An 11,580-nucleotide genomic window follows, 5' to 3' on the forward strand; every position below is an offset into this window, starting at 1 on the left:
GGTGACTGCTTTGACACAAATTGTAACATGATATGTACCATGATATGTTTTAACAATCCATCAAAAGTCTGCTAACTGTAAAGCTTCCTTTATACAAATATATATTAAACAACATTATTGAATATACTACAAACAGCAGTGGCAATGAATTCAAACTTAAGGATTAGTTAGCCACATTTTTGTGTTTTGTTTTGAACATTGAACCAATTCCTTACAAAACAATTTGATACTTTTATCTTTATGCAGTTAAAGTATAATTTTTTTTACTTGTATGTACTTACAGTTCTGTCAAAAAATCTGAGAGTGGTGCTTGATTTCTGAAAAGAATAAAAACAACAACACATGGAAACATTTATCACTTAAACAAGAATGTGTTTGTTAAACACAAATGCCCCTGGCTCAGATTGTCAGTAGCAATATTTCAAAAAATGTTTACCCATTCACTCAGTTATGGACAGAAAAATTGCCAAAAAATTGTAAACACAAGTTATATAGCTTGACAAAGTCATGGCATTTTGTAATTGTGAAAAATATAAGTTGCCAAGTCATTGCTCTGACTTGTGAAGTTGAAAAATATTCAACTTCATGCAAGTCATCTTCCTACCAAATATGAAATACATCTGTCATTAAATAAAGGCTGTATGGGCAAAAGTGTAAAAATCTATTTTGAGCACTTGTGACCTTGACCATACTGACCCCTAACTCTATCCAAAAGAAGAATATCATGCAAGTTATCTTCCTACCAAATATGAAATACATCTGTCAATAAAATAAAGGCTGTATGGGCAAAAGTGTAAAAATCTATTTTTTAGCACTGGTGACCTTGACCCAACTGACCCCTTACTCCATCCAAAGGAAGAATACCATGCAAGTTATCTTCCTACCAATAATGAAATACATCTGTCAATAAATAAAAGCTGTATGGGCAAAAGTGTAAAAATCTATTTTTAGCACAAGTGACCTTGACCCACTGATCCCTATCCCAATCAAAAGGATGAATACCATGCAAGTTATCTTCCTACCAAATATAAAATATATCTGTCACTTAATAAAGGCTGTATGAGCAAATGTGTAAAAATCTATTTTTAGCACTGGTGACCTTGACCCAACTGACCACTAACTCCATCAAAGTTTATGTTTCTTTCAATTATAAATAACATCTGTTTATAGAATAAGGTCAATACACCTGTAAAAATCTTTTTTTAACATTGGTGACCTTGACATTGGTAACATTGACCTTGACCCAAATGACCCCTTACTACACCCAAAGGAGGACCTCCCTTGACATGTTTGTATTAAACTAAGACATCAACTAAAAAATAAAGGCTGTATGAGCAAAGATGTTAATATTTATTTTTTAAACTAGTGACCTTGACCTTGACCCTAGAGACTGCTTACTCCACAAAAAATTAGAGGACCATCAAAGGTATCCACCTACTAAATATGAAAGATATCATTAAATTAAGTAATTAGGAGAAATTTAAGATAAATCCAACTTGCCGAAATAGGTTAACCAGACAAGGCCCTATTTTCAAAGTGAAAAAAGTGAAATAACTGGGAAATATGGATGACACAGTTATATAACTTGGCAATATCATGTACTTTGTATTGATAAGTAAGTGTTCAAATTATAAAGTCATTAGTATAGATAGAACTTAAGATATTTCCAACTTGCCGTTTTAGGTTAACCATTATTCATTTTCTAAGTGCTGAAAAGGGCAATAACTTGGTAAATATGAAAGCCAGAGTTATGTAACTTGCCCAGATCATGTACTTTATATTGATTAGAAAGTGTGTAAACTTAGAAGCCATTGGTACAGGTAGAACTTAAGAAAAATCCAACTTGCCGTTCTAGGTTAACCTCATACGGACAAACGGACAGACGGACGGTTGAATTACTATATGCCCAGGGGCATAAAAATAATGAGACACTAGTACGACTAGTTTCTACCAACCATTCTGAATAGAAGATGGCATAATAAATTTCAACCTGATACTTCAGTCAGTTTGCAAATTTACAATTCAACCATTCACATTAAGGTTAACATGTACAAGATATCCTTTCTAAAAGTTCCCTTTTACATCTCTAGACACTAATTGTACATATAGCAGCATCATGTTTTTCTCTTCCATCTATTAAAATTTTGCACATCATTATAAGACTATGTATATAACTGTAGTCATATGTAGTTGATATTGTGCTTTTCTCATACTTAAATTATGTATTAATGCTGCACGGGAAAAGCCACCCCCGGATGAAAGCCCCCCCCCATCTAAATATGACAAGGTGGACAAAAGCCCCCCCCCCCCATGAAATTACAAGTAGGACAAAAGTCCCCCCCCCCCCAGTCCATCAAACAATTGTTGTTGAGAATCTTAACAAATAAATGCAAATGATTTAAAAGATAATTTACATTAAGATTTGAATTTAAAGGTACAAAAGTTCTAGTTTGACTTATTGTGTAATTCGTATATTGATATGAATGTTTTAATGTTTATTATATATTGTACCGTACAAATGAAAATTTCAGAGAATCGCTTATCAACCCTCATCAAGGAAAAAAAAGTGAAAGGCGCATACTTGTTTAGATTTATTTGAAGTATAAACCAAGTTCTAGAACACTTGGCGTGTGAAAAAGATAGTTATCAGTCTGGTCTATAAACCTTAAGGGGGCTTTTGGACTAGGGTGGGGGGCTTTTGTCCTACCTGTATTTTTGATGGGGGGGGGGGGGGGCTTTTGTCCTATGACAGTATGTGTAAATTTCATGGGGGGGGGGGCTTTTGTCCACCTTGTCATTTTTAGATGGGGGGGCTTTGGCCTGGGGGGGGGGGGCTTTTGTCCTACACTCATGCTGCACTGCTTTGCTGCTATAATACTGTGCTTTTTTCATGTTCAAATTATGTATAAATTAAATGTTTTGCCTTGTGCTGCTATTTTACTATAAAAAAGGTCTTGTTTATAATAGTGTCATCCCTCCTAAAATGGCCAGCCATTTCTGACTTATGAGACACCTTTTGTTGCATACCATGTACCTCCCAACTCCTACCACTTCACTAGGGGCCAGGCGGATAGAAATTGGTAACCATTCATTTTAACTACCTCGTGGCTCAATATATGTACAGTTGTTAATAATTGTAGGGGCATGGTCTAGTGGTTAACAGGTCAGACAACTAATCATAGGATCCCTAGCTGCGTGCATTCAAACCCGTCAAAAGCAAGCGCTGTTTCTTTTATTGAGCACTGGTTGGTTCCAGGAACAGATATGAGAGTGCGTCTATGAGCTAATAGCTTCCTACGCAATCAAAACTGAAATAAATTCTGCATAAATTATACACAAAAAAGCAATTAAACATTGAATTAGTCTATGGCATATAATTTGTAAACAATATAAATACAAAAACTTCACTCTTTGTTAAGAACGTAAAACTATTCACTTGTTCACATTAACTGACTCTTACCTCCGGTAAGGACCGATAGTATGAAATAAATCCTTGTTCTTGTGATAAATCTGAAGTAAACAATCACAATAATTGATATAACAATGTTTTCATTTACAATTTACATGTAAATGTGTTTATCATGATACTGCCTAAATAACAAAATCAAATTGTATTGCAAGACCATTCCACAGTGTTCCAGTTTATGTATTTTTAAAATCATATTTTTATGAACATATTAGTTTTAAACATCAGCAAAAGTAGCTTTCACTTAGAAAAATAGTAAATGCATAGAGCAAATTACCTTAGCCAAAATTTGATTCGTCCGAACACTATTACACTAAAAAATATTACTTTTTTGCTTCGTCGGTATTTGTCATTACAAGTCGGTCATTCTAAATTAAAGTGAAGGGTAAGAAAATGAATATTAGATGACTGAAATACCTAATTTCAATTCTTGGTTCGGCTGGACTGCCATTTTCTACTTATTTGCTGAACATGCAATTTTTGCGGGAAATTAAACGGTGTTGCGCAAATAATGTTTTATGAAGAATGATTTTTTTTTTCACTGGCGTAACTTTACTTAGAACACCCCGAATATGTCTCCCCCACATGGGAAAACCCTCATTGAAAAACAATGTTATAAGTTGGATTATCTGACCAAATACAAAGGGGTATGGCTCATTTTATGTTCACAAAATATGTTGATAGCAGAAAACATATATTATAAGTCAGAAATGAATTCCAAGTCAATTTCCCTTCCACATATAATAGGACCTATATATTAGTATTACAGTGTAAAGGAAATTGACTTAGAATTCTTTTCTGACCGAGGAAAATGTTTTCTCCTATCAAAACATTCAATGAGCCGTATCCCATTGACCAAATATATCAAACAAACCATTGAACTCCTATTATATAATATTTACTTATAACCTGTTCCAACCAAAAAAAAAGCCAACGGTGAACCTGTTAGATTTAAACATATATAGATCTCATCACTTCACGTGATTTACCCGACTTTATTTTGTATTTAATTTTAGTCTTTCAGTTCCAATATGTATAATTTAAGAGCATTGCCAATACACTCAATTATAAAACAATTGGATTTCCATATAGTACACCAATTTTATAGTTTTTTTTCAAGATGTTTGTATAAAAATGATGTATATATACCCCCAGATATCTTACAGAAATACAAATACAAATGTTCTATCTTTCGTCATGAGGTCGTTTCTTATATTGTAGCAAATAATGGTCCTAGCCTAAACCACTCAAACCTATTTGTCCGGTGGTTATTCTCAGGTGCCCATTCGTACCAGACAAAATGCATGAATGGGACTTTTGTACGAGGTATGGAATCTACACGTTTTATAACATATCGGCTTGAAAGAGCAGAGAGTAGGCATAAAAAAATATCACGTGCGCACGTGTTAACTACCATGGGTATACATATAAATTAACTAAAATGTGCACACGTATTATCTACCACGTGCACACCATTATTTTCCCACGTTTTGACTACCGTCACTGTTAAAGCTTGGGTAATTGCTAGGGTTAATCCTAACCCTGTTAGTTAAAGACATTTTCGGGAGTTTTCATATAGACATATAGGCAAAATTAAAACTGTTCAATAAAATTTCTTTAAACTTGGCATATTGTAAGAATATGATAACAGAAATATCTTAAACGAAAAAAATTGGGGTTACCGTTCTCGTTTTTGATTTATCTGCCCTTGAATTGGACTTTTTTGTAAAATTCAAGGGCAAATTATTTACAAGAAGGGAAACAATTATTTTTTTCTTATTTTCATAAAGCTTACCTTCATTTTAGTTGTTATACAAAATTTCAAGAATAGATTTAGAGTGGGTAGTTTTTATTCCCACTTCTTCTTTTAACCTGTGCATTTTTTCTTCAAAATTGGCCTATATTTTTAAGAATATAAAGTACCTTTATTTTCATTGAAAAAAAATAACCGAAACGCTTTACGGAATTGCATTTTATTATGTATTGTACTCAACAATAACAAGAAAAACATAATCCAGAAGTTAAAAAAAAAGAATTCATTTAAGTATGTATAAGTTATCTGCCCTTGAAATGACCTCAAATAAGTAGAAAAGTCTGATCTACGGGCAGATAACTCAAAAACGAAAACGGTGACCAAAATTTTTTTTTCGCTTAAAATGTTTCTGTTATCATATTCTAACAACATTCCAAGTTTAAAGAAATTCTGTTGAATAGTTTTAATTTTACCTATATGTCTATAATTATGAAAACTCACGTCCTTAACACGTGCGAACATAATATTAAACACGTGCGCTCCTGACAGAAGTCTTTTTCAATGTTCTCACTATGCCACCTTATCGAGAGTAGCAGTTGCTTGTGCTCGCAATAAATCATACACATTTAATTATACAGACTCGTGGATAAATTATATAAATGTTTCGTGTATTTCGCTCTTTGTGCAATCTCATAATATATTATAGGTAATCTAACACCAATCGGATAAGGACTTTTGGTGTGATATTTTGGTATAATCGGGGAGCTGTTCCGGAAGTGAAAACCGACCTCCGCGTCCCATTTTCAGTAATAACATTATAAATGAAATGCAAGTTTAAAAATAGATTTATAACATTTACTTTGTCGCTAGGATAAATCGACCTACTTTGACACAGATCTGAAAATATACATGATAAATTCGGTCATAAATGTGTATTTAGTAATTTGATTTTAAGTATGTTTTACACTCGAAAAAAATGTTTGCCAAATATTTTTGTTCTGTTTACTTATCTATTGTCTACACTTAGTTCTCTGTTCCGTAAAAGCTTTTTTAAGTCGACATGATCAATCAAAATAAAAATTATATTATCATAGGCATATATTTGCTGAACAATCAACGTTAATTTATTTTTATTTTTCTCAGGTATTAGAGAATTGTTTTCTCGCTTTTCTGACTCGGTAAAACCAGAAAGGCACGGTATGCAAATGAGCCGAAGACATGAAATGTATTCATGCGCTGCTATGATGTTGATATCTTGCACAATATGCCATTGAAACAAATTAATTAAAGATAAATACATGAAATATGAGTTCTATAATGTATAAATAATGGTTTTTAGAGAAATGTAAGATTCTTGTTACCTAAAAATGTAGCTATAAATGTGGAATGATTTATTGTAAAGTAGAAAAATGTAAACAAAGTAGTATCAAAGCATATCAATATTATAAGGTTTGAAGAAATATAAATAATGACATTTCTGAAGATTTTTAGGCCTTTAACTTTTTATTGTAATGTTTAAAACGGGACTATTTTTCGTGATACTTATGTTCAAGTTTCTTGCGTTTCACGAGTTGATTATTAAGAGTGTGCGTGAAAGTTGTATCTCCAAAACTTATTAACAAAGAATGATGAAAATCCTTGGAATTACCCAAAATCTAGACTTTCCATGTTAAAAAGTTTTTTTCTATAAAATAGAATTCAAGTTTTTTTTCTATAAATACAGGATTTACACTTTCATCGAGTGGTATGAAATATGACAATTTTCATATCACAAGATGAAAATAAATCCTGTATTTATAGAAAAATAAACTTCAATTTCCTTTTTATAACATACATTTTTCTCTTTTAGACATTACAATTTGAAAGATTTCCACTTAATTTTTTTTTGTATTGGCTGAATTAAGAAGAAAGTAGTCCGCCAAAACACCAATGAAAATACGGAAAACATGTTTCACTGCAGTGAAAAATAAATATATACAGTGAAATTACGGAAAATGAAAAATATACACATATTATGTCATCAATGTTTCTCAATTTCACATTTATAAGTATATGATAAAAGAAAATAGTTCATAGATACATTTGATTATTTCACAATAATGTGCGTGATTTCGAAAATTAAAGGGCAAAAATATTTTTTCTCTAACATTCATTTATTGAACTATGCAAATTGACTTTTACTTTTGCATTGTGATTGTAACTGGATATTTTGATCTTCAAAATTCAAGGAATGATAAATATAAAGACATATACCCATAAGCATTTGGCAAAAAGTTTGATTCCTGGCCCATTTTTCCACATGTCTTCCGAACACCAGTACATTTTTTTTGTAGTTGGTTAGCAAAGTGCACAAGCGATTTAGTCTCGTGACTTTTATATTTGTATATCAATGGGGGTGGAGAAGAAGAAGAAGAAGAAGAAGAAGAAGAAGAAGGAGGAGGAGGAGAAAAAGAAGAAAGAGAGAGAGAGAGAGAAAAAAAAGAAAGAAAGAAAGAAAGACAAAAAAGAAAGAAAGAAAAAAAGAAAGAAAGAAAGAAAGAAAGAATGAAGGAAAGAAAGAAAGAAAAAAAGAAAAAGAGAAAGAAAGAAAGAAATAAGAGGAAGAAAAAGAAAGAAATTTTATTTCCGTTACTTCATGTATACAGTATCCTGTAACATACAATTATTACGATTACAATATGCCTGATCACGAAATGTGATTCAGTTAGCACAAGTTACAATTTAATTTAAAACACACGATAACCGTAATTTGCATTGACAATAAGGGTGTTTTCATGTACGTGAATCATCTGTTAAAAATCTAGCGTCTCGTCCAATATAGGTTTAATTAACAGCAAAGTATTCAGTATTGTACTTAATAATGTATAATTATTTGATATAATAATACGTCAATACCGCAATATCAATGTACTGAGGCTATGTGTAATTTGTTTAAATATACAGAAAAGTTACCCAAGGGTGATAAAAAATATCTCCCGCAGAATATTCTCTGTGAGGGTGTTTGTCATGTCACCCAGGATGATATAACGATTATCTCACGGGAATACTGGTTTAACATATTTATTTAAGCTCGATTTTAAAACAAATTCTTGCAACTTATATTAATCACTTTCGAGTCCGCTTCCTTGAACCAACCAGTACTGGTGTCATATGACGAGACATTATCGTGACCCGTGTAGGGCTGGAACCCATGATCTCTGGGTTGAGAGACAGACACCTTAACCACCTTAACCACTAGGCCACCGCTCCCCTTTAATACTAATACATGTACATGTATTTTATGAGGGTAACATTTAATCAGAACCCATTATACCAATATATAAAGAAATAATAAAATCTACCTATAATGATAAACAAGTTTTCTGAATATAATATCATGATATTATGTGTATTTAGGTAATCGGGAGTTACAAAAAAAAAACCTAATAAAAGTAGGGCACTTTTTTATTCTAAACGCACTGTGTGGATCACTTTGCATACATCGTTTCAGCAATATTTATTTAACCCTTGTTATTCAGTCAAATGACATTGTTTGCTCGATTTCAACGTAATTTGTCCAAAAATTGATCGAATTTAAAGAGTTTAGGTCAATTTGTATTCATTCAAAATCGTACCGAAAAAAGAAAGAATTTTCAGTTATTCTACACGTTTAAGATATTTTCAAGGGGTATAGGGTTTATTTCTTAATCTATTCAAAAGTTAATGTTTTATTTTGTGAGGTCATCGTTAGGTGCACACCTCGATATAACAAAATTTAAAAATGGGATGGAGGAAGAAAGTTAAATGATTAATAGATCAAATCATCACTTTATGAGTTAAAGAGAAATTTAAAGATATTTCACGGTTCTTCTGGTACTAACGGTGCAGGGCGTGGGAGGGGGGGTTGTTGGGGGGCATTCAGACTTTAGCCTCTATTTACCACTTCCGTCCATAAACAAGCTCAATCAAACCGAGCCTACAACATTTTTAATTTTGCCGCTTTGAGCTTTCCTTAAGGAACCCAATTTTTTCCCTCATTAAACTAGTATTTATTACATTTACTACATTTTCACAATTTCTTTATACCACTAAATACAAACGGAATGAGGGTTGTAAAAGCCAACTTAATTATAAATATATATGATTTTTTAACCGTTGTTTCATCATAAACAGCACTGTACAATTTAAACAATTCTTTATACCTTGTTTTATATTATGCAGATCTATAAGCAAACGTGACTTGTAGACGAAATATTTGATAATAACCTATATTTGCAATGTACCCGCTTTAAAGGACACACGTACTAACCGACTAATGTAATACAATACAACATAATTTGCTGCGGCGTGACTTTTTTTACTACAAATCGTGATCCTCACTTGAATGAATCTTAATTAAAATTCATACCAGCAAAAGAAAAAAAAAACGTTATCGACCCATAGGATCATGTGACCGAATGAGTTAGTTGCTTTTTTGAGCCAAAATCGTGACTAAAATTAGGCAATCGCATGACTGATTAAGTTGTCTGTCTCTAAGGCCGTCAATTTAAACGTTAGCATAAAAAGCCATCACTGTATCGATTGAGCCCCATTCCGATTACGCTCGTTTTCAGTGTAGGACAGTGTAATCAGAAATGGCTTTTTCAAATTGGATTGTTCTGTTAGTTACCTATGTAACTTTGCAGGTCTGTGTACTAATTAAATCATTTATCTTTTCTATTACCAATTTATTAATGATACTGAGTAATACATGCATATATGTTTAAGACCATCATGGAAATGACAACTATACTATATAATTACAAATTATCATATACATTAATGATACTGACACTTATTATTATATATTATGATGATACTGATAATAATATTATAATTATATATTATGATGATACTGGAAATAGTTATAATAATTATTACATATACTGATGATACTAAAAATTATTATTATAATAATAATCATATGATGTAATTGATGATACTTATATTTATTATTATAATTTTTATATAATGATTTAGTGATATAAAGAAATTGTGAAAATGTAATTTTATGTTACGATGAAACGAATTATAACAATGATAAAATATTATGATGGTGATGCCTGCATTATATTACGATGATAATGACAATGATAGTATTGGTAAAATGATAACAACGGTCTATACTATAATGACAATGACGACATTGGTAAAATTAATAACAGCTTTAACAGAAACCATTATGATACCATCATCATCACTACCGATGTTGTCAAAGATGTTATCCTCTTCCTCCACTTATCATCATCATCATCGTCGTCGTCGCTATCATTATCATCATCATCATCATTATCATCATCATCATCATCATCACCATAAACAACAACATCAACATCATATCATCATCATCATCGTCATCATCATCATCATCATCATCATCATCATCATCATCATCATCATCATCATCATCATCATCATCATCATCATCATCATCACAACCACCATCAACAACAACAACAGTAACAACAACAAATACAACAAAAACATCATCATCATCACCATTAAAACAGCAAAATCATCATGTCATCATCAGCATTGCGTTATCATCATTTTCGTCATGCATATGATCATCATCATTGGCATTAAAAGCAAAAAAATAATCCTCATGATTTATATCGCTCAGCAAATAAATATGTTTTTATTTGTATTTAATCTTTATTTATGGTTAACATGTGTAACGTAAACATTTTCATCAAATACTAATGACAATTCGTCAATTTCTCTGATTTTTCAAGCTAAAAAAAACAGCCTTTATGATCAAAATCATCTTGAAAATCTCATAAACGCTTTTTTTTCATATTAAAGAAAGTGGTAAACCGAATATTTGATAGTAGATTTTCCATTTAAAGTTTTGTAACTGATATTGGAAATTACGATGTTCATTCAAATTAATCAAATGTAAATACAGCTTTAAGGCAAAGGCAATATAACGATGATTATCCAGAACTCAAATAACTTTGGTTTGTACAGTTGTTTACTTGTTTTATAAAACTTGTTTTTAAAGATATTTGAAAAATAGCAATGAAATAAAGGAAAAACAATGGTTTCTGAAACTTCAACTTTCTTTCTGTCATTTGATCAGATACAGAAATCTAGTAAAAGAGCCATTTTCGACAAAGGTTAACTCTCGTACTAGAGGTCGTCACAATCAGGTTAAACTCTATTTGCTTTCGTCATGTATTAAGTTAAAAAAATGCTTTATTTTAATTTCTTATTTTTCAGGGTATTTCAGGGGCATTAATAAGCTGGGATTCAGGTTGCGGGAGTACAAAGGGATGTTTCCCGTCATGCACCAAAGGTTGCGAATATCTAGTCACGTGGGTTACCTCGGGTTCTTCCACTA

At 31.7% G+C, this 11,580-nt stretch overlaps 2 protein-coding genes across 2 annotated transcripts; one reads left to right on the forward strand and one right to left on the reverse strand.

The window, feature by feature from the left end:
• Nucleotides 1-281: 281 nt before the first annotated feature.
• Nucleotides 282-3,992, reverse strand: LOC132747020 (DNA mismatch repair protein Msh2-like; the record flags this gene model as incomplete). Its single annotated transcript, XM_060736323.1, is given in 3 exon segments — nt 282-317; nt 3,461-3,510; nt 3,884-3,992. Coding segments are annotated over 3 exon segments (120 nt in total), but the record flags the coding sequence as incomplete, so codon positions are not given.
• Nucleotides 3,993-9,711: 5,719 nt separating this feature from the next.
• On the forward strand, nt 9,712-11,578 carry LOC132747021 (putative ferric-chelate reductase 1 homolog; the record flags this gene model as incomplete). Its single annotated transcript, XM_060736324.1, is given in 2 exon segments — nt 9,712-9,883; nt 11,460-11,578. Coding segments are annotated over 2 exon segments (170 nt in total), but the record flags the coding sequence as incomplete, so codon positions are not given.
• Between the last annotated feature and the right edge of the window lie 2 nt (nt 11,579-11,580).

This window comes from Ruditapes philippinarum, unplaced genomic scaffold (genome assembly GCF_026571515.1).
Source record: "Ruditapes philippinarum isolate M1 unplaced genomic scaffold, ASM2657151v2 ctg21950_1_1_1_1, whole genome shotgun sequence".
NCBI classification, from domain to species: Eukaryota; Metazoa; Mollusca; class Bivalvia; order Venerida; family Veneridae; genus Ruditapes; species Ruditapes philippinarum.